This window comes from Sinocyclocheilus grahami, unplaced genomic scaffold (assembly GCF_001515645.1).
Source record: "Sinocyclocheilus grahami isolate Dianchi unplaced genomic scaffold, SAMN03320097.WGS_v1.1 scaffold28.1, whole genome shotgun sequence".
Classification (NCBI taxonomy): Eukaryota; Metazoa; Chordata; class Actinopteri; order Cypriniformes; family Cyprinidae; genus Sinocyclocheilus; species Sinocyclocheilus grahami.
Window position 1 is genome coordinate 717228 of NW_015505207.1, and position 24962 is coordinate 742189.

The 24962-nt window shown below is 37.0% G+C and overlaps 1 protein-coding gene across 2 annotated transcripts in view; it reads right to left on the reverse strand.

Moving 5' to 3' along the window:
- Nucleotides 1-16252, reverse strand: part of LOC107569314 (hydroxyacid oxidase 2-like) — a 24185-nt gene extending 7933 nt beyond the window's left edge. Inside the window, exons 1-3 of one of the 2 annotated variants that reach the window (XM_016255379.1) lie at nt 16238-16252; nt 14192-14265; nt 1778-1844 (exon numbers count right to left, since the gene is read on the reverse strand). In XM_016255379.1, coding sequence (XP_016110865.1) covers nt 1778-1844; nt 14192-14265; nt 16238-16239 — 143 coding nt within the window. In that variant the 5' untranslated portion in view covers nt 16240-16252. Of the gene's footprint in view, nt 1-1777; nt 1845-14191; nt 14266-15738; nt 15790-16237 lie in introns of those variants that run through there. The other variant, XM_016255388.1, reaches the window with a different exon arrangement.
- Nucleotides 16253-24962: the final 8710 nt, after the last annotated feature.

The window sequence follows — 24962 nt, forward strand, 5'->3', positions numbered from 1 at the left end:
ACATTTTATACTGCCTCTCGAGCTCGTTAGTATTTGCATGCGGTTTGCATACTTCGCGTCAATTGGCCAGTCATTTGGACTGGCGGGAGCCAATAGGACTTCAGGAAAGGTTGGAAGGGAAGGAGTTCCCATAACGGAGAAATATCTCCGTGATGTCTCGTGAAAGCTCGAGAGGGAACTCTGGGTTTTCTGGTTCAGAACAGATGAATTGTGTAAGTTTAGTCAACTCTGAGTTTAGCGCGTGCACCACGACTATGAAAAGCCATGATCAATGGCGCTCCGATATTACGATTCACCATGGCAACAGCTCCCGCCAAAAAGACGTCTGCATACTTCAGACTCAATACAAGTTTCATTCTTATCACTGTTAGAACGGTAGGTTATTGAACTAATAGGCTATTCATTTTCATGGTATCTCACGGGCCAAAAAAAAAATATATAATAATAATAATTTAAGTGCATTTTTCTTATTTTACAAATGATCTACCAATAGGGTAAGAAAAATGCGGCAGTGGCTATTTACACTAAGTGGAATTAATATACTTTCTTAGCGATAGATCCTGTTTACAGTAGGCTAAGTGCAAATAGCTCTAGATGCTTTTTACACTTAGTGAAAATAGTGATATATTCTATTTACCATGTAAAAGCAGTTCTTTGCAATAAGTGTAAATAATAATTAGATGCTATTTATACTTTATACTGACAGATACATACTATTTGCACCTCAGTATTGTTGTACAATAACAGGATGCAATAATAACAGGGTGTAAATGATTATATTTATTAAAATGATAAATACTTTTATCATTATTAAACACTCGTTAGGCACTTTACTTCCACTTTTAGAACATTTTCTTCATTATTGAAAATAAATTCTAATGTGATATGTGATGGGAAAAGTGGGAAGAGCGAGCTCAGCAAAAGCCGGACTCGAACCCGATCAATCGCGTGACGTCACAAGCTAGTTCTCCGCGCCCAACGCGTTACTGCCTACAGCACTGAAGCCATTATTCACATGCGTCATATTTAACCTTGTGTGACATTGGAGGGCGGAGCTACTGTAAATTTGCACTTAGTAATAGACACTCCGAATAATCTTGTTTTCCATTTGCATTAAGATTATTTTTATTACCAAGTAAAAGGCACTTAATTTCGATCCCCCCCAGGAAACAAGACTAAATATCTAGTATCGTTTTCTTATATAGAAAATCCATCTTGATTTAAGAATTTTTTTATATTTGTACTTGAAATAAGAAAAATAAAACTTAGTAAGAAAAGCCTTTTTGCAGCGTGCATGAATGAATTAAGTATTTAAACATTGCTCACGCTTTAAAAAGGAGGAGGAGACCGAAAGAAACTCTGGGTTTACCGAAGAAAACCTGCTCCCGACCAGGTTAGGTTCATAGAGTAAGTTACCACGGTAACTGACTCTGAGTATAAGTTACCTATCTTTCAGAAACAGGCTTGACATACCCTGCTTTCTCGGGTTTGACAAACCTCCCATTCTGAAATGGAAAACCCAGAGTTTCCCTCATTTCAGGGTTAACATACTCAGAGTTTTCACTTACCCTCCTTTCTGAAACGGGCCCCAGGTCTCACTGTCTCATGCATGGCCTATTTTGCTTTTGTATTTCTTATCTAGTCATCTCCCTGTAGTTGGTTTGCCCCTCATAAAGCTTTTGGTTTTGGCATCAGCATCTTGATTAGGTATTTCCGGCAGATGTATGCTCAATAATATCACTAATGTTGTTGAGTTACCAAACTGCTAGTCACTTACCCACTAGAGCTCAATATGTTCATATCTTTACGACACTCCAGTTCTGCATATGTATGACGTTCACAGTCTAGAAAGAAACATGTAAAAACATTAGATCACTTCTTTCTTTGGTCTAGTTATTTTTCTTTTATGATTCAGATTTTTTATATATGTTGTCATATGTCAGACAACACAGACCTCCAGAACAAATGAACACTAGATGGCGATAGTACACAAATAAAGACTTCTTTTTTTTAAAAGATTATAGAAAGAGTATATAAAGAGAAAAGCTTGACACATACAACCTTAGTTATCAACAAACATTTTGGCATGGATTACAAGCTCTAACCAAATCACTAAATGTATGATCAAATCTTAAGAACTCTTATAAGGATAAACAAAATTATCACCTCACAAAAGGATTGTCCAAAAAAAGTCTACACGAGACATATAAAAATAATTAGTGTTGCAGTAAAAGTTTCCTAAGATCAACTGAAGTGATTGTGGCTTTCAGTCATGTGGCAGCTGTCATCACACTCCTTTTAGCTGCTGTCACTCATGTTTCAAAGCTTGTTTATGAGTGGCAGTCACAAAAATATCTGTTAGTGAGCTCTCTTTTTTAAAATTATTATTATCAAAATGTATCTCACTAGAGGAATCCATATCTAAGTTTGTATTTAACACGTACAATATTTCATTTTTAAAAGTTTGTTTTATAGTATTTTTTAAAAAGAAACCACTTTTTTTATACCCAAATTAATTACTTTTTCTTAAGAAGTAATTTATACCCTTCTTGTGTGTATGTTGCTATGTCTTACCTTGTCACTAAATCTCTTGATTTGCTCCTGAGATCTGTACTATGTTTCTCTCCCACATGTGTTCAGGTAGGACTCTACAAAAGTGGCTCAACCTCCTGCCGCTCCCCCCCCACACACAATGAGTCACTCACTCATTCACACACAGTCACTAAGCCCTACAGTCAGCACTAGCCCAGTCCACACATTGTACAAGAGTGAAAAAGGGGCCAGAAGCAACTTTTTGTTTCAATTGTATGCTTCGAGTGAGGGTCACTGCATGACATCAATGTGCCTGTGTTTGTTCTGCTTTTCATTCGTGCAATTTTGCAAATGTTTAAATAAATTCTATGTATGTATACTATGAATATTGTTGGCTCTGTGACAAATTGCTTGTTATGTTTAACATTTTTAATTCACTTCAGATAAATAATAAATATTTTGGACAATGCATTATTTCAGTTATTGTGAGTAGTTTTATAATAATGATGATTTAATGTTGCATCACCCGATTCAGTGATTTTAGTTTTCAAAAAATATAAAAAATATAATAAACAATTATTTTTAAAGCGTTTTAAATGATTTAACGCTAAACTGATGTAATGTTTAACTGTTCACTTTAAAGTGAGTTGGCATCAGTAAGATTTTGTATAATTTTGAACAAAGTTTCTTGTACGTTCACCAAAGCTGCATTTATTTGATCAAAAATACTGTTTACAATTTAAATGAAATGTTTTAATATATTTTAAAATGTTTATTTCTGCTGGATTTTCAGCATCATTACTCCAGTCTTCAGTGTCACATGATCTTTCAGAAATCATTCTAATATGCTGCTTTGGTGCTTCTCGATAAATTTTTTCATGCTTCTTTGATGAATAGAAAGTTCAAAACAGCATTTATGAAAAAATATATATTTTGTAACATTATAAATGTCTTGACTGTCACTTTTGATAAATTTAATGCACCCTTGTTGAATAAAAGTTAATTTCTCTGTTTTTAATGCAACTTATTATAACCAAGAAAGTAATACCAAGTATTACCAATTTTTTTTTTATGGTGGAAAGCCCACATGTTAGAGGAAAGTATCAGTGTCTGAACTCACCATGAACGAAACAAAACTCCACTTAACGCCATTCATGCCACGCTTGTGCTAAAGCTAAATCAGATTCTCTCTCTATTTCATTACCTCCTTATTCCACTTTCTTAATTTAAATCGAGTTACAATATTCACACACAGTATTTTCTGTGAGTGTGTGTTTTTATTTTGGGCAGCAGTGAGAGTTTTGAGGGCCATGCTGGGCTCTTTGAAGGTGTCCTTTGAGCAGCAGAGAGGTGCTGACGGACCTGCTTTTTCTGAGGTGTTAATTGTGTTAATCCACAGATGGCTCTGATGTTTGTCATATCTTTCCATCTCTCTTTCTTCTCGGTTTCTCTACCCTCCGCAAAAACACAACCTCTCAGTCATCTCAGTTCAACCCCTCTCCCTTTTTTCCTCTCTCTAGTGAGGTCTGGGTGGAAAACCTTTTTCACATGCTGCTGCTGCTGCTGTCTGTGCCCTTGGGCTACAACACCGTTAGCCCACAACATATGTGTTAGATTGAGCAGAGTTCTCCTCCTGCCCTGGTCACAATCTTTTGTCTTTACCTCAATCTCTCTTTCCATCTCTCTCTAGGTCTAGCGGTGGAGTTCAGTTTGAAGAGCTAATGTTTTTTTTTTCTTTTCTGTCATTTCGTTCCACATCTTTGTGAACCAAAACAGCGCCTACTGCTCGTCACAATATAGTCTCAAGATCAAAAACACCACCCTCTGTCTGTCAAACACAGTTTGAGTTCATCACACATGGATCTTCACCACACATTATTGAATGTATGGGTACGGAAAGTATTCAGACCCCCTTAAATTTTTCACTCTTTGTTATATTGCAGCCATTTGCTAAAATCATTTAAGTTAATTTTTTTTCCTCATTAATGTACACACAGCACCCCATATTGACAGAAAAACACAGAATTGTTGACATTTTTGCAGATTTATTAAAAAAGAAAAACTGAAATAACACATGGTCCTAAGTATTCAGACCCTTATTTATGCATGTATGAGAAAAAGAGGTCAAATGGTCAGATACTGTCAGAAAAAAAATCTGTATAAAAATGGATAATATCCTGTCAAAAATAGTATCTTTTCCAGTTTATGCACATTTCTTTCAGCCCTACAACACAATGTGATGGTGTTTTGTGTTTGTATGAACTTTGATTCATCAGCTTTCTCTTTCCCACCGACATGTGTTTTATGGTGGTACATAATAAAGATAAAAAACTGATTTTAGTACTTCAATATGTTATTTCACAGATTTTTTGAAAGTACTCAATGCAATGCAAAATTCTAAATATGGCTAAAACATTTGGTAAAAATTGTAGATTGGACCATATTTTCACAGACTTTTCTTAGAATGTATGTCTCAATCTCTGAATTAAGCATTTAGTGTAGCAATAGAATCATTTTACTGTATGAGACTGATTTGACTCTCTTCAAACTCACTTCATAATACAATCTTCATGTGCTAACTGTGGCATCTGGGATTTCTTGACTCTGTCACTTCAGTCTGAGAATTCATAGGATGTGGGACCAAACTTGCTAATAAAACCCCTCCTATTTCTCTTAATTTGTCAATGTCATCCTCTGTCACCCTAATGTCGTTATTTCTCTGAATCTTTCTTTCTGTTTCTTTGTAGACTGGAGACGGCTCATAAATCTAGAGTTGAGATTGATTGATGGATATATAATTGTCTGGTGTTTTTGCATGTGAGAGGAGACAGAAACGCGGGGGAAAGTGCACACTCAGCACAGTTTACATTGATGATTGACTCCAACACACTGCTTATTCCAACTTAATTTGAAGATAAATGGATTAGTTATGAAAATCAATGGAAAAATCCCACCAAAGCTGATAATTTGATGGCTTAAAATGTGAGGACCCTGCATCCAGTATAACATTTGGGGAATTTCATTACATACAGACCTAGACTAGTTAACTTTTTATTTTATTTTACAATTAACAGCCATAAATTTGCTCAAACTAGGAATTTATTGAAATGAATTGATTCATTTGAAGTATTTGACATACAGATGAGCATTATGGTTTATATGGTTTGAAAATGCGCATAAAAACTATTTAACACTATTAATAATTAATTTTAAAAAGTTAACTTAAGACTGTAATACTGTGTTCTGCTTTGTCATAAACATGTGTTTAATAACTTACAGTCCAGCCACTCTGTGCTTTCTTCTTAAAATGTTTTCTTTAAAATGTTTGGGTGTACTAATATGTATGTATAACTCATTAAATAAAGTAATATAATGTATGAATTGCTTTTAATTAAACGTGTCATCATGGATTAATTCCCAACCAACACTCCAAATATTCCATATCGCTATATAATATTAACTAATAGTGTAAATTAATTTCATTACCACAATGGGTTGAAGCCATGCATTTCAACCCCAGCCAGTCTGTTTTAATGAATCAAAAAATAAAATAAAATAGTTAGTGTTTTCATTGTTTTGACCCATGTAACTTTTCTATTCTAATAAATAAGGGTATTACATTAATTCTTCGTTATCTCAAGATTATTTTTGCATTAATTGCATGAAATAATGCATATTTATGCACCCATATTGTAAAGTGTTAACTATGTTTGTTTAAAAGTTTGTACAGCACATTTACATTTTTTAAATTACTGTAAGACTCATAAGAAAATGTTTTAATGATGAGTATTGATGTTAACTGTGGTGGTTCAGAACTCTGGATACCTCAGAACAAGGGCTTTTTATCTGGATTTAACATGCTTGCATGGTTCTTATTGCATTTAAATATTTTTATTTGAATATTACGTTTTTCTTGCATAGGAAACTTATGTTGTACATGATCAGTCACTTAATTTTTACTAACTTCTTTAAATTGAGTAGTTCTGTAAAATGGTATCAAAAGATTTTTGCATCTGAACTCTTAAATTCACTGTTTAATTGCACATTTATGAAGTCATAGGCCCATAGACTGTAAAACAGATGGACGACACATCTCCTATTCCTTCCACTATATAAAAGTGAAGCCAAAGCATCTCAGAATGGCCGCTGCCATCTTGAGTAAATTACATCATTTCGAGCTAGAGTCTGCGCAGTAGAGATTTGTTTGGAGCCAGAGTCTGCGCAGTAGTGTCGTGAGGTGGAGCCGCGGTATCAAACTCCCGCCAAAACTCCCGCAGACCCAATCAACCATAAAGACACGCCCCGTTTTTATAACATCACATTACTAGCTAAAATCACACCTATCACAAAAACGAACAATTGAACATATATCAGCGTGATAACAACTACCTTAAATGACCAAAACCATCTTTCGGAAAATTGTATTGGAAAGTATAATTTATTTGAATTATTTTGACTCAAGTCCCATTCGTTTACATGGAGAGGGCGGGGTTTATGATCAAAGAGCCTGCAGCTTCACTTTGCAGGACGTGTGAGGCACACCCGCGTAGGCCTATATTGTATATTGTGATCTCGAATTGCACAATATTTTAGTACATGCATTTGAGAGACGTTCTTTAATGTGATGCTATACATAAATGAATGCACTAATCGCCTTTTTTGGTAATTTCATGACTTAACTGACAACAGAACTACATTGTATGCTCATAGTTTCTTGCACGCATTATTTATGATGAAGCGATATAGAGTTTGCGCCTTATATTAGTGTAAAGTTGACATATAGCCTACAACATCTCATCGGACCGCAGTTCATTGTTGTTCTACTGAAGCTCATTTGGCACATGTTCCTTAAAGGGGTCCTATTATGCTCTTTTACAAAGTCTTGATTTTGTTTTGGGGGTGTACTAGAACATGCTCTCATGCTTGGTGGTTCTAAAAACGCATTATTTTTCACATAATTTACATTATTAAAATACCTTTCTCCCCAGGCTGGCACAAACGGCTCGATTAGTTCCGGCTTTGATGAAGGTCCGCCTTCTGAAAAACAAAATGTGTTGTGATTGGTTAGCTGTCCCAGTGCGTTGTGATTGGCGAACAGCTTAGACGGTGTTTCAGTACTGCTACGCCCCCTTGCTCCGTCTTTAAACAAATGCTTTTGGCGAATCCGGCACTTCTCACTCGTGATGTGGAAGCTGTCCTCAGTGAAATGCGCAGCACACAATAGCAAATTGGGGTTATAATGCTCAGGAACGGAGTTAAAAAGTAAAATGCAACCACTCTTTCATGACATCATCCGCTTTCGGAAGTGAAAAAAAAAAACAGCGGTCGCACACCGGACGAGAAGCGCAGCGTCGCGCCACGGCTTTAAAATTCAAATGCATTAATTTCTATGAGTGTAGGCACACCGGCGGCGCCGTTCGGCGTCTGTCCGCGGCGCCCAGTTACGTCATGTTATATTTGTAAGAATTGTCCTAGACCAGCGGTTCTCAATTCCAGTCCTCGCGTACCCCCGCTCTGCATGTTTTGCACGTCTCTCTTTGTTAACACACCTGATTCAGATCATCTCGTTAGAAGTGAGCTCCATGCATAAACTGTGTTCCGATTGACATGCTCCCTACACAGTGTCCATTGCTCCCTACTCCCTGAGCAGGGGAAATTGGCCTTCGTGACTTGGCGTTGATGTTCTCTACACAGAGCGAAAACAAACAACCAACATCAAAACAAGCACAAACTTGACATCATGTGGAAGTATGATTTATGGTATTTTATTGTGTTTAATTTTGGAGGGTGGGCATCTAATGCAGGTAGAGAAGTGAAAATAAACTGTTGATTGAGTTGAGGTAAGTTTGAGCAGGAATGAGATGATGGACCTATTTCACAGACTATGATGATGCATTCCCACAGTTAGGCATATTCACATCATAAAAACTAGTTATTTTTTTAATTATTTTTTTTATTATTATATATATTATTTTTAATGAAAATGCTATTGTGGATTTTTTCGTATGAATTACTGTCAAACAGCATCCCCACATGAGCACGGTGAACACAAGAGACGCGGCCTTCGTGACTTGGCGTTGATGTTCTCTACACAGAGCGAAAACAAACAACCAACATCAAAACAAGCACAAACTTGACATCATGTGGAAGTATGATTTATGGTATTTTATTGTGTTTAATTTTGGAGGGTGGGCATCTAATGCAGGTAGAGAAGTGAAAATAAACTGTTGATTGAGCTGAGGTAAGTTTGAGCAGGAATGAGATGATGGACCTATTTCACAGACTATGATGATGCATTCCCACAGTTAGGCATATTCACATCATAAAAACTAGTTATTTTTTTAATTATTTTTTTTATTATTATATATATTATTTTTAATGAAAATGCTATTGTGGATTTTTTCGTTTCGCTGTTTGCTGTAACAGTGTTATTTTAGTATCATTGAGATTTACAGACACAACAAAAAATGCTAGTACAAATTTTTTAAATGAATATGGAACTTTAGAAAAACAGCTGAACAAGGTGTAACGTGTTGTTCAGAATTCATTCAGTTCATGTCTGACTGCAATAATTGATTCTGATTAGTGAATGATGGCATGCCATCCATCTGATATTCCCTAAAATTCACTGTTGTCCATGTCAATGCTGTACATCAGTCTGCTTCTCCATATTTATCTGAAACCGGCACTGCTCTCATGTCTGTCGTATCACACCACTGTTTCCAAAATCACCCATATACCCTTATTTGAGGGGACACATTTGTAATGCTGTCTGAAACCATAGTGGACATTATCGATCAGTCATTCTGTCACTCAATCAATCCACCTCTCTCTGTCACTCATATAAAGCACCTCAATAAATTTTTTTTTATTTGTGATGATGACCAACTGACTATAAACGATCCCTTATTTGTTCAATGGTTTATACTATGAAGTAACTAGTCAAAGATATGTGACCCTGGACCACAAAACCAGTCATAACGGTCAATTTTTTTTAAAATTGAGACTTATGCATCGTCAGAAAGCTGAATAAATAAGCTTTCCATTGATGTATGGTTTGTTAGGATAGGACAATATTTAGCCGAGATACAACTATTTGAAAATCTGGAATCTGAGGGTGCAAAAAAATTTAAATACTGAGAAAATCGCCTTTAAAGTTGTCCAAATGAAGTTCTTAGCCATGCATATTACTAATATATTACTAAAGTTTTGATATATTTACGGTAAGAAATTTACAAAATATCTTCATGCAACATGATCTTTACTTAATATCCTAATGATTTTTGGCATAAAAGAAAAATCGATAATTTTGACCCATTCAATGTTTTTTTGGCTATTGCTAAAAATATACCCCAGCGACTTAAGACTGGTTTTATGGTCCAGGGTCACATCTGAAAGAAAGAAATCCATTTTAAGGCGGACATGAGGCAGACACAAACTATGGAAAAAAGGCATACTTGATGCTTCCAGCTGGACAAACTATATGGTAATTTGCATAACTGCATAATTGTTGCTGAGCACACACACAGTTGATTAAATGTGGACACTGAGACTGAGGTCCTTCACAGGACAGAAGAGCAAGAGAAGTCAGTCTGACCTCATTCTCATTTTTACTACTCCAACCATACTGGAACCCAACACTAGTTTAAATGACCCAAAGGATCCTTTCCAGATTAATCAGCATAGCAGCTGAATCTAAATGAGAGCACTCAATTTTTCCATTCTCCATTTCTTTTGAGTGTTTGATTTTTAGCAGGGAAAATGAGCACATTTGATCAAACAAATATTCTTGATTTCACCTAGTTTTGCGTAATCAAGGTGCTTGAACTCATCTTGCTTCTTGGATGGATGATAATTAACTGGGGCATAACAATAAGGAGAAACATTTATATGAAATTGATCCAAGGTTATGGGTGAGATTTGGGACAGTCGGATGGTTCTCATATGAATTGACTTTAGATGCAGTTTGTTAGAATGTTGGTTGGTGTTTATATGCAATAAGGCGCAAGCTGTTTTTTTTTTTTGTAGGCTAATTTAATGCACAAGTAAATATGAACACAGTGCACTTATACTAGAAAACAAGCGCTATTTTTATTTTGTAAAGTACAAACGAAAATGAAACCATTTAAATGCATAAAATATCTAATTTTACATTCTGGCATTTATGTGCTGTTTTTTTATTAACCAATTCTTATCACTATCTGCATGTCTCATCAATGAGAATGCAATGATGGAGAACATGCTTTTGGGGGTTTTGAGAACCAGAACCAAGCTGACTAAGCAATAAAGCTATAGTGAGCCCCTTTATTAAAATACCTGGAGGTGGGGAATAATACACAAATTGTCATATTCACTCAGCATTACTTGATCTAATTCACAAATATCTCAAATACAATTGAGTAGAAATTAATTGTATTCAGCTGTGCTTTAGGCACTAAAACAGTCCATTAGTTTATAGTCAATCACATTTTTACATTGAAATAATGAAGATTTCTGTGCCACCCCAGACTGGTTGCTGGCCCCTCCCTGGCCACCCCTATAAAAACATCCTGGCTCCGCCACTGAGCTATGTGTTAATCATAATTTAAAGAAATGCTGTCAGCCATCACCTAAATTAATGTACTTCATTGTCTTTTTGTCAAGGCTACACTGCAAACAATTCTTAGTATTTCTGTTGTTCTTCTTGAATCAAGCTACATTTACTTAATTCTTGTTTTTTGAAATTCTTGTTTTGTACTTAAACCAAGAAAAAAACTCTGTCAATGGAGTAAGAAAAATAATCTTGTTTTTCCTTTGAATTAGGTTTATTATTCTTACACTATTAACAGATGTTCTTGTTTTATGCTTGAACTCACTAAATTTGGATGGCTTTCAGATTTCCCTTCTTTATCTTATATTATTATATTAATCTTATATTAAAAAACATAGCCCCTTAAATGTATCTACTGTTATATATAGCAAAATACTAACAAAGGTAGCTATAATAACATGAAGCTAACTACTTTTCAGAACTTAAAAAAATGCTACAACAATCGAATATACTTTGAATATACTAATTTATATAACGGAGTTGAAAACATACTAAATATAGTATATGATATAATAAATATAATATACTACATCTTTCTACATCTGTCATGCAAAAAAAGTAGTTAAATTAACAGCATCAGTAGTTATTATTTACTCTCTAACACTGATATAAATAATGTAGAGTAAAAGCTTAGTGTCATGATTAATGAGACTTTTAAAAGAAGACAGGAACTGAGATGACAGAAAAATAAGAAAGCGGCAGAAAGAAGGGAGGAGAGGAAGAAGAGAATGCCACGTCAATGAGGGAAATTACATTTTTATACGGAACTCCTGAGGCGTCCTATGAGAACGAATGACGGCAAATATGCTTTTGGCTAACCAATGCTCTGCTTAGCCAATGAAGATTCAGCAGTAAACGTGGCAGATAACACATCTCCGCCATGCTTTCATTTGTCCATGTTTAAAAAAACAATGACAGCCTTAAAGGGATCTCATCCTTACAATGTGGCAGAATACACCGGTTATATCGGGCGATCGGATTATTTAAACAGTGAAAGTGAAGTAGCATATAACACACATCACATCTGCATTTGTGTGAATGCTCAATACTTGTGTGTTGCAAGCAGGTTCCTTCAGACCTGTTTCCTGTTAAAAGTTGAAGCCTCCAATACAGAGACTGAAGCTAGCAAGTCCTTAACAAGGAGAATATCAGTTTTCCTGGCTCTTATGATCTGCCTCTCTTATGTTTCACTTTCAAAGCTTAGCTCATTCGCCAACTTCCCACAACTGCTTTCCCTCGTCCCATCTCACTCCTACGGCTCTGCTGCTGAGGGGGAGCTGATAGAGACATAAAAAGCTTAAAGCACAAAGACACGCACACACATACTGCACTCTTCTACAAAGCACTTTATCCTCTGATGAGCTGTTTATGGTCAGGGATGTCCGGCTGAGAAGATTTTTAGGAATTCTTCTTAGGCTGCACTGAGATGCATTGGGTCTTTGTGGGTAATGAGGCAGACAGACCTCAGCTTCCGTCTGGCCAAACTCTCAGGTTATGCAATCAGCATGGAAACCTGAACTCTTCCCATAAGAAACATTTACTGTTTCAGTGTAGAATTAAATGGATATTTCACCCAAATATAAAAATTCAGTGATTATCTGCTCGCCTTCATCAACTGCCGTTACCATCACTATTCACAGACCGCTATTATTCACTGAAAATCTTCAGCTTTTTTGCATCTCTCAAATTCATTCAGTGCCTTTTTTCACCATGATGTTTCAACAACGTTTTCCTATCTCACACAACTGTATTTTCCATAATTATGTACTTAATATCTTACAATTTCTAATACTTTTTTTTCCTCAGAAGTCTGGCTTCATTTCTAAATAATGTAACTTTTTTAAAATTATGATATTCTCATAATAGCAACTTTATATCTTATAATTATATCTAACAATTTCTCATACTTTATATCTCATAAGAGTGACCTTTTTTCTGACAACTGCAACCTTCTTTTTTGTAATTGTTACTTTCTCATAGCAACTTAATTTTGACTTTATATCTCATAAGTGCAACTTTATTTCTGACAACTGTCTGCAACCTTATTTCTCATAATGGCAACGTTATTTCTCATAACTTTGACTTTATAACTCACAGTTTCTTACATTATTATCAACTTTATTTCTAACAGCAGCAACCATATTTTTCATAGCTCCAAATTTCTCATTATGGCAACTTTATTTCTCATCATTTTTACCTTATATCTCACAATTTGTCATACAGAGGTATTCAACCCTGGTCCTGGAGACCCACTGTCCTGCAGAGTTTAGCTCCAACCCAAATGAAAACACCTGAACCTATTTTAATCAAGGTCTTCAGGATCGCTTGAAAAAAAAAAAATTGCAGGTAGGTGTACTGAAGCACGTTGGATATAAACTGCACAGTAGGTCTCCAGAAGCAGGATAGAAGGCCTGTCTTTATATCCTATTTCATTATATCTTTACATTTCTTGCAATTGTAAGTTATCTTATGTGAACTGAATTCCCCAGTTGGGATGAACTATCCCTTTAAGAATGATTCCAAAGCTGCACAAATCATTAATTAATATCTTGTCCCACACTTGTTCAATGGCAAGAATGATATAGCAGTCCCTGCTCATATATGTTGTGAATATGAGATCACCTACAGTTGGTTATGCCTCATGCATATGCTGTATACAGACTGACGCTCAGTGTGAGCGCTACACACCAGATGAACTTGTTAATGAGTGAAAGGTGAGGAGATTTCAGCTGCAGCCGCCGACTGGTGTGTACTGATTTCATATGTTGTCCAGATCTATGAGCTGGAGTCAGTGCCCATGGTGCAGAGGGAGGGCTATTATTCATCGATGTGGTATTTATGAGAGGAAGGAAAAGGTCTTTGATAGAGAAACTCTTCTCTGCTCCTCTCTACCACATATACTCGTGTTCCTGGAACCCTCCACTCTCCTTCGCTCCCACGCAGTATCTGCATATCTCTCTAATGTCCAGCCTTTTCCCATTCACTCCATGTTATGTTAAACGTGACAGAGATTGAGTAATATGAGGTAAAAGAGGTGTGCATATTTAGAAAAAAGGTCAACTGACTTACCGATCTGCACACGTGTCAAAGTTGCTGGGAGTCTGGTGCTGTAGCTCAGAACTGCTGGTATTCCTCTGGCGTTCCTGTCAAAACAGAAATGAGAAAAGCTCAAGGGTTTGTAATGAAGCCTGCACACTATTTATCTGACACTTTTAGAGCATGAGAGACTCAAACAGAAATAGAGTTTCTCTTAAAAATAAGTTTATTAATGGCATTGATAGTTTCATGAAGGACCTTTAACATCCATTACACAAAAGGTTCTTCATAGTGAAAAAAAAAGTTTCTTCAGATTTTTAAGTATTCTTTACACTATAAAAAAAAACTTTTTAAAACTGTTCTCTGAAAGGTTCTTTGGGGAACCAAAAATGGTTCTTCTATGACATCGCTCCGAAAACCCCCTTTTGGAACTTTTATTTTTAAGAGTATGAGAGCAAATTCCAAATGCCATTTTTGTGTGCATGTGGGATTTGGCTGGCATATAATTATTTATGATCTTAGCTGTCATTTTGAAACATCTGCTTGTGTTCATGCAACCCAAAAATGACACAATGGGAGACATTTTGGGCATTTTGAAATAAATGTGAATTGAAGACAACATTTTACCAGCTAGGAATATAAACTTTGCTGCTGTTATTAAAATGAATAATATTCTGATTCCAAACATAGAAGCATGGCTTGTGTAGGCTTCTCCAAACAACTACATATGACCTGATTCGTTAAGAGTGAGTACGGCATAGTGGTGCTACTTTTCTAACAGAATTCATCTTGCATCATTTTACAAAATGAAACATGATGGATGAAGACAGAGGTATACAATAAACATAGCCTGTTTCCAGTCAGCTCTGCTTTCCTATGAAGTCCATTCTCACTAGATAGCTTAGGTTTAGCAAGACTTAAGCTCAACGAGCCTCAGAGGTGACAACTTCATCGTTCCCTGTGTCTCATCCTCCATGTCCAGCTGAGCACTTTATAGCAAACCTCGCAAAGCCATCACCCTAGACAGTAAAAGCAAACTGCTGCTTTTATCTGTTTTAGGGTCGCTAGATAAAAAAATGAAAGCAGCAACTGTGATTCAGCTCCACATCTGTGTGGCAGATTGGGCCGAGCAAAAGGTGCTGTGGAGTAGATGGACAGCAGTCTGTCCAGCATGTGTGGAGGCTTTGCTTTGTGATCAAATTACAGTTTTTTGCAAGACAATAAAAGGCACAGTTGAACCCTATCATCTTCCTTTCCATATATTATTTTTTTCCCTTACTATATGACTGATGTAAAGCAGAAAGACGTGATGCTTAGTGCAATTTCTAAGCCTATAACTCCACCAAATCAAATTACAAAAATAATGGACCTCATCCATTTCGTACAGTTTGAGAATTTACGTAAAAAAATAATTTCTCACGCATTTCCTGTTCACAACAGCTGCTTTCGCGCGTATTTATTTTTCTTAACGTTACACGTTCTAATGCTGATGAATCCGGATTACTCTGAGGGAACTGAACTCGTGCCTGCTGCTAATAATTTGTTCAGTGCACACTCATAACGTCCAAATAAGAGCTTACTCTTACAACCGAACTTGAACCGCACACTGCTCCTGTTCGCGCGGTCTCGTCTGTGAGCATGCGCAGCAACATTTCTAGTGCGCTGTGTATCGTTCCCAAAACCAGCTGAAACACAATACGTACATCGTTAGCATTACTACTACCAGTGCTGGGAAGATTATTTAGGCCTACAAATTGTAGTCCATTACTGATTACAGATTACATGATGAAAACTGCAGTTAGTAATGCAATCTAGGTCTAGGTTACTCATTTTAGGTAATGTGTTCTGACTATTTTTTATATTATTTTTTTTAATATTCCTTTTTATCTAACTTGTTTTAAACTTACCATTAAATGTACCATATTGGTATAAAAAAGCAAAGAGAATGAAAACATATTCCATTTTTTAATATCAACATCAAGTGCACTGAATTAAAGGCACAATATGTAAGATTTTTTTAATTAAAATATCCAAAACCACTAGAACAGTGTTATATATTTTGCTGACTTGTGTACTTACATTATCCCAAATGTTTCAAAGAATGTTTAAATCCAGAGAAATAAGCAATTTTAACTAGTGACACGGAGCGTGTCCATAGTGTCATTGTGTCGCCTGCCAATTACGTCATACACCCTCGATTTCCGGTTTTGTTTTTTAGAAAACATGACTATTACTTGAGATAGTAATCAAAGTGTCCAAGAAAATTTTGTTAAAAATCTTTCAAAAGCAAAACCTATTCTCAATAACTGGATACAAAGAGATATCTAAATTTTTGGGAGAGTTTTATTGACTAAAATGGAATTACTCTCCAGGTTTGTTTATCCAGCCTCCTCCTTAGCTATCCCACCTCACTTACTAAAAGTGTTTAACTTTATTTGGAAAAATAAGCATCACTATATTAACAAAAATGATTTAGTTCACAGTTACGAAGAAGGGGGATTAAATGTTATTGACTTAGAAATAATGAATAATGTTTTAAAAACAATGGTTACGATCATTTATTTGTAATACAAACTATTTATGGTTTACTGTCTCTTCTTCAATATTTGGGAAAGTAGGTGGCTTGGAATTTTTGATTAGATGTGACTTTGATTTGTCCAAATGACCTCTTAAATTGTCTGCGTTCCATCAACAAGTTATCCTGTGTTGGAAATTAGCATTTTCTCACAACTTTAGTCCACACAAAACTTGTATTTGGAACAATCGTTTTATTTTGCGCCATAACAAATCTTTATTTTATGAAAACTGGTTTCAATATAAAAAAAATTCCCTATTGGGCATGATGGACAACTATGGTAATGTTCTCAATTACAATGATTTTTGTTTAAAACATGGATTTGTATGTCATCCTAAAGAGTTTTACAACGTTGTAAATGCCATACCAAAAAACATGGTATTATTAGTAAAAGGGATTCTTTAACATTACTCTGTGACATTCTCTCTCCTATCTCCTTGTCTGGGTGAATTGTTTATTAGCGATCATAAATGTAACAACAAATATATTAGAGGTGTCTTCATTGATAAACTTCATCCAATTAGAATTAAACGATACTATGTTTTCAAAGATTTTAACCTTTGAAGGTGAAGGAAATGAGAATGAATTATCTTACCTTTTCAAGTCTCCCTAAAGTGAAAGAACTTCATTTTAAAATAATAAATGACATATACCCATCTAAAGAATTTCTCAAATCAAAATTTGATATTGTCAATTCTGTGAAATTGATATTGAAACCACTGAACATATTTTTTTTAATAGTAATTACTCAAAGTTGTTGACTCAATTGTGCAGTAAAATGTCATGTATAATTACATGTGTAAATCCCTTTGAATACAAACAAATTAAGTTTGGTGTGCTTAAGAAAGATTGTTCACAACATTACTTGGTTAACAACCTTTTTGAAGTTGCTAAACACTTCATTCATAAATGCAGATTTCTGAAAACCCCTCCATCCTTTCCTCACTTTTCTAATGAACTTAACATTTTTGCTGCTTCTCTTGATGCCCTTTCAAATGAAAAAGCTACTACAGTTGCCAGTTTCTTCAGTGAGCTAAGTGCCCTATAACTCCTTGCTACCCCTTGTAAGAACTTACTATTCTATAAATGCTTTTACTATTATTTTTATTTTAATTCATTCATTTAATTATTATTATTTTTTTATCCTTTTTTGTTCTTCATTGCCCTTCATGATTGTACATTTAATGTAAAACTTCACCGTTACATATTGTAATTGCAACGATGTCTGCCCTTGAGAATTGTTAATATTGTTTATTCAATGCCTATTTTGTATGTACATTTGTTTATTTACTATTAAAAAAAAAAGTTTTTTAGAAAACATGGAAACACCAAAGACGCTTTAATATGTTGTGCGTTTTAATAGACCGGTGACGACCGCACAGAGTAGCATTATAACAGAACTTTCAAATGTATCTAGTATGATAAAACAGTGCTGCTTTACCCCACATACTCACGACCGGAAGAAGCGGAAGCGGTCGACTGTGGCATAATAAAAGCTCCGCTGCTTTCGAGCCATACATGTGTCACGCTCGTTCAACGGCCTCGTTTCGCTTCGACGGCTTTCAGCCTCACCCTGCTTCATTCTACCATGTTACTAAATCATTAGCTCATCCATGAACATGATTTCTGCCCGAGTCCAGTCGGATTGCATCGGCTGTGGGGATGAAGACGACAACTCCCACCATTCCACACTCAGTCACGTCATCAAACTACGCCTTTGTCTCTTTGTTTATTTTGAATACGCGCCCTCCAGCGGCGAAAATGACATATTGTGCCTTTAAATCAGGTTTTCCCAAACTGGGCTTAATGTAAGAACTGCAGTGGGTTTGCGAGCTGATAAAAAGCTAATAAGTAATTAAATCATACATTTATTTACATGGCCATTCTATATTGTGAATATAATTAAAGCTAAATGGTATGACACATAGTATTTTTAGAAATGAAAATTTAAAAGAGAAAAAGAGGAATTAGGGAGAATCAATAAATTAGGAACGATTTACTGCCATTGTATGAATAATATGTAATTATGTAATCCATAAAAAAGTAACTAATCTGATTATGAGCATTATAAAATGTAATATACTCTAATTACAAGTACTTGATTTTTGGAGTCTGATTACATAATCCAGATTACATGCAGTTACCACCCAGCTCTGACTACTACTAATAAACCGTTGTTTTTGTTGTTATTATTATTTTATTATTATACATAAATCGACAATTTCTAATTGCTTGTTTCTGAGGCGACTTGGAGTCTGTGATTTTTACTTAATTGTGGTTTCAGTTGGTTCTAAATTTGACCATGAATTTACAATAAACTTTAGCGCAAATTAATGAATCGTGATTTCTGTGTAAAACACATGTCTACAAATGGCTAACTTAACGTTTTGTCATGTTAAACTGGGACAGGAGAATTAAAAGATTAGGTATTTTAATATTGCTACAGGTTCAAGATTAAGTACATTGTGAATGCATTTTCTTGCAGTTATCATATATGGTTTCAACCCTCAAATGTCTTTACACATTCAACTTTTAAATGTGATTTCACAATAACACAATCATTTCCAAAGCCATCTCCCTTATGGCTCTACAAAAGCATGCCAAATTAACAATTCAGCATGTAACATCTTCTCTACTGTTCCCTGACTACAGAGAAAGGAGTCAAAAAATGATGAAGAGATATCAGAAAGATTGGACTTGGCATCTCACTCCCTGGGAGCTCCAGGGGAGGTGGTCCAGCCCCGGGCGGTCCCAGCCATTTCAGGGTGAAGGATCGCAGGGGAAAGGAGACCTGGCAAGCCCACTTCCTCTTGGCCTGCAAGAGGCCCTAATTAGCACCACTTTCCCACTCCATTCAGAACATACAGCTCTTCTGCATGCGCATTATCAGTGCTGGAGTCCTGGAAGTTAAAGTAGAGATTTCTCATTAAAATATGCAATAAAAATATAACAAAAGTATTATTTTTTTTAACTTTCATACGCTCCATCCCAGTGTATATTTAAGAAAATATAGGCCTAATGTCCTAGAGCAGACACGCTGCTCTGCAATCTACACTGCTCACATCTAATAGGTAAGTTGAGGACAGAGAAAGAAATATCAATACCAGATGATGGGAAAGCAAAAGAGGGAGGGAGATACAAAGAACAAGAGTGAAGGAATGATGTGAAAGAGCATGATATGACAGTTAGGCAACAAAATACCTAAAGAAAAATGTCCTCAAAGGAAGATGTTTGCTTTAATGATGACTATGTGCACAGGGTTTGACACACAAGCTGAACAGGAGCAGGTGTCTGTATCCTGTCTACTAACATCCATCATTTCCTTATCTCTCCTCAGCCATCTCTGTTTTGTGTCAGCATGTCTGCAGGACCTCCGGACCCTCTCTGTGGTTTTCCCATCACCTGGTCCTAATTGGCTCAGATATGTGTGTAGGGACTTACTGGACAGACATCTGTGAACACAAGCATGCAATGACAAGGAAGTACTGCCTTAATTACTGTTTGTATCTCATTTATGAAAATATGAATATTACAATATCATTCAAATGTTTGCAGCCGGCAATATATTTTTTCTTATCCTCACCAAGGCTGCATTTATTTGATCAAAACATACAGTAAAATAGAAATAGTGTTACAATTTAAAATGACCTTTTTTGTTTGAACAGATTTTAAAATGTAATTTATTCCAGTGATGTACTCTAGTGTCACACGTTCCTTCAGAAATCATTCTAAAATGCTAATTTGATGCTCAAGATGCATTTCTTCTTATTATCAAAGTTAAAACTGCTCCCTGACACAGTTAACTACTAAACTAAAAGGGACTGATCCCAAGTACAAGGTATTGTGTTTCAATCCTATTTTAGAGCAGAATTTGGAAGTTATAGTTTGAGAAGTGTTTCGGAGGGCATTTCGTTCACCTCTGTCTCTGTTGCATGTGCGACCTCTCATGACGGCTGACTTCATAATGAGTACATTAAGTTTATCTGCACAGAGAGGGCAGGAAACTAGACAAAAACAGAGGTCAAGGGATGGGGAATCTCTTATTTTGAGACACTGGAGGCAGACGAGGACTTCAATAGGGAATCTAAATGGGAAAAGCAGTCCTAGGGGTAGATAAAGAGAGCTCACTGTAAACTCACTCTCAAGGCTGCTGTCAGTCTGTGGGCCAGACCTATTCACCAGTCCTTACTCTCAACACATGGACTGCCTGCTTCATCAGGATACGACTGGAAGAGCAGAGGAAGACTCTTGCATTCGTCCATTGGGGAAAAGAGAGCTGGATGACACCGTTTACCGTTTTTACAGAGCAGGAGGGACCTCATGTTTATGCCACAAGCAACTCGCGCATGCTTCTCTGTCCAAGTTTGATTGAGTAGCTTCTCTTCCTGTCTCCATTACTCTTTGTCCCCCTTCCCCCATCAAACTAGATTTTTCAAATATGATAAATACCTTGGCCAGATCCCACTCCCTCGCTGCGCTCTCATAGCAAAAAGGCTCACCCCCAAGAAGTCTGGATTCAATTTTTGAAAAATGGAGAGCTTGTGAAAAAGGGGGAAAACCCTCTTGTCTTGTAAATCCATTATTGTTCAGGTTATACTCCAAATCCTGCTTTAATATATGTGTTTGTTTAGGATCTGCTCTCAATCCACCACTACATAATCCCATTCGCGGACTAAGTTTAGCAGTACAAATAAATATGGTAATGGATCCCCCTCGCATATCGGTAGAGAGGCGGTTAAGGCACCCAAACCCAATCTTTTCCAGATGGCATCGATAGATCACATTATTTACATGCTGAGTATTCGGTTTCCACGGTAACGCTGGCCACTCTTGCGCGCGCCTCCGCAGTGCGCGGCCTATTCTCTGCCTTGAGGGTCTTGATTGCTCAGGAATGAAGCTTTCATTAGGATGCTGATGCACAGATGTAGCGCCTTCTCCGTGCTGTCTTTGCAGTGACTATGATACTCGATCCCCTCATTCAGCGCACATTAAAGGCTAATCATGTCTATCATTTCCATTAGCCGGCTCATTCACCCGTGCAATGCGCTCTAAATGCGCTTCATTATATGCCCCGTCCCTATCAGTGCTCTTACGGTTAGTTAACTTACTGCAAGATCCCAATTGTTCCTCCGTGTTCGCTCTGTGGTTATTAACTGATCAAGGCTTCATTCAGGCACTCTGCGGTATCTCCACTAGAGGGTGACCTAAGATCACGCAACTGACCCACGACCTCCGAGCTGTTTATCAGGTTTTTTTGTAGCATGGTTAAGGATTTTAAACGCAAAAGTGGGTTAGTTTGACAGATATCGGTAGTTTAAGATGTTCAGTTATGTGCATGAGTCTCTGTTGGCCAAGATCAAAATGCCACTGTATTATATGTAGTTTATCTTTTCCAAGCTCATGACCTTAACCATGACCTTTGACCCCACACTCGTGCTTTACTGTATGATAGAGGGAGAGTGAAGACAGCAGATGGGAGTGAGAGAGCGGACACCCTTTCTCCACCCCCGTCACTCTTTCCCTCCTGTTCTGTCAGCGCTATAACAGAGAAGGAGACAAGGTGCTGAAACACATCCCTCCTGAGGGTCGACCCCCTCCCACCTCAGCACCACACAGACACACACGGCTGGCTGCTTCCCTGCCTGTTCGAAAACAGTCACGCATTTGCCTCTGACAGGCAGAAGGACCACAGCACATGTTCCCCACAGCTGAGAGGGACGTCTGGTGGCTTGCGCTTAACGTGAAGCCTCAGGTCTCAGTGAACAGAGCTGTGACGTTCTGGAGGAAGAACAGTGAAAGAGATAATTCCATTATAGCCCACCCAAAGTCCAGCCCGGTCTGCTTGGACTACCATCTCGCTCGCTGCTGCAGGCTATTCAGACATGATGGCATAGCTGTAATAGAAACCAGACTCTCCTCTCAGGAGCAAACATTGCTTTACACAAAATACTTCTCACCAGCTGTTTATTTTTCTTAACGGACCAAAGTAGGAGGGGGAAAAACAATTTAAATACATGGAAATTTCCGAAAGCGCTCTTTAGGACTCTTCAATTAAATGGAACTGTTATTTAACTAGCCAAGCCATCCATCTACCTATCCATCTTCTCATCAATTCATCCATCCATCGACTTGGGTGGCAGGCGCCCCGTGGGCTCAGTGTCAGAGGGGAAGGCCTGTCTGTCAGTGTCAGGATGCTGGCGTGTCAGGGAGCTGTTGATGCAGGCTGAGGCCCAGGCCCGGTCCCTGGGTTCCCCAGGCCCGTGCCCTCATAGCCTTGCCCCGTGGTGGGCCATGGCCCCCTGCCTCTATATATTATCACAGGTGGGCTGTTGGTTACAGCCACCCTGCCCATTCTATCCACAGCACATCAGGGGCGGTCAATAGGCCCTGGTTCTATTCCTTGAAACTTGGCCAGACTTTTTAGAACAGACCTATGAGGGTGGTTGGGCAGATAAATCTGTGGTGAGGAGATGAACAATTAGTGATCAGGGAGAGCGATGAAAGAGGTTGACATTCATGCAGCAGACAGGCCTTGCATGCAATAAATATGGGAACAAAGATTTTTGACAGTTGATAGCAGGGCTATGCACCCCTTCTGAAAAACAATGAATTGAAATGGGGTTGCCAACAGAATGCGGAATTGAATTTAAATGTAAGGAAGCTGATTTAAAAAGAGTTGAGACAAAATAGTTTCTTTAAGGTTTAAAAGCCTTTTGATGTTTTTAAGGTTTATGGGCCTCATGGCCTTGAATAAGTATGAAATAGAAATTCACCCTGTCTATTTTCTAACTAATGTTATTGATCTTATTGTGAGCAATTCGTCCATGTAACAATTTTTGAGCTTGCAATTTGTTTTCCAATTCTCTTGTGAAATGACAAACTTCTCTCTGGTGATGTATGACAGACTGCAATCACAGAAAGCTTCCATTCAAATCTGCCTCTATCAAAAAAAACATATAGAGCCAAGTCCATGTCCTATGTTTTTTCTTTTTTGATTCCATTTCACTCAGATGCTGAGTGAAAGTAAAAGATTTGACGCAACTTACATTACATTAAATTTTAATAAATTAACTTTTGTGGAGAACACGTTATTTCCCGGAATGTATTAGGTGTGCCAAATTTCTTTTAATTACAATTAAGGAAATTTCTCTTCCTGTTATCACAATTCAACTTTTTTGTGAGACAATTTGAATACAAATTCCAATTTATGAATTAAAAAAGAGGCAATTTTTTTGTTCTATAGCTAGTTCCTACAGCGAGTGTTTTTGTACCATTATTTAAATAAATGCATCATAAATGTAACTTGAAGTTACATTTATTTGGATTATCCATTGCTTAAAAATATAAATAAACTGATATTCTTTTTGTAAAACAAAGGAACCTCAGTAAAGTTGGAGATGTTATTCATGGACCACACACACTCAAACACAGAGATTAGCCACATATTATTTTCCTAAAGTCTATCACAGTGGGGTGCGTGAAAAGATGAGCACAGATTTTTCTGTCCAAGTATAAGTGAGAGGGAAATTTGACCTAATGAAATCCATGCCTATCAATAAATATTATTTATGAAACGTGTCAAATAGTGGCAAGTGGATAAAATAAGCATGTTAGATGCTTAGATTTTCTCACCACCAAACCCAGCAAGATTCAGCGAGCAAATGCAAAATAAATTCAGCATTAACCTTTCACTCTGTGTTGAAAACTCTTGTTCTGTTTCTGGAGCTGTTGAAATACCCCTGTTGTGTAAGTGTTTTACACCGTTGTTTAGACAATAAAACTCATGTCAGTTTTAAGCTTTTGTTCCGATCACATCCTGAAACTTCCCTGATTATCCTTCCATACGTTGCAGCAGGATGCAGTGGGCCCTCGCTCCAAACTGCGTTATAAAACATGACGCTCCCTATCCGGCCCTTAATCGCCTGTGGTCTTAATGGCTGATATCAGTCATCTCAGCCTCGTGTTGCACAAAAAGGAAACGGCTCTTAATTCTCCTTCAGGTCTAAATGCTCTAACTCTCATGTCAGCTAAAACCATTAAACCTACTCCCAGAGCCGCCCGGAGAGGAAACTGTAGGAAAGCAGGCGCACATGAGCCGGGCCTGATTGTGTTTATTAATTAGACGATTTGTTTTTACATGTCAGCTAAGCACTTTATTTCACACTCCACTGTGTAATTCGGTTTATCATTCTGAAGGATGAACGCAATATATACTGAATAACTCCTCCA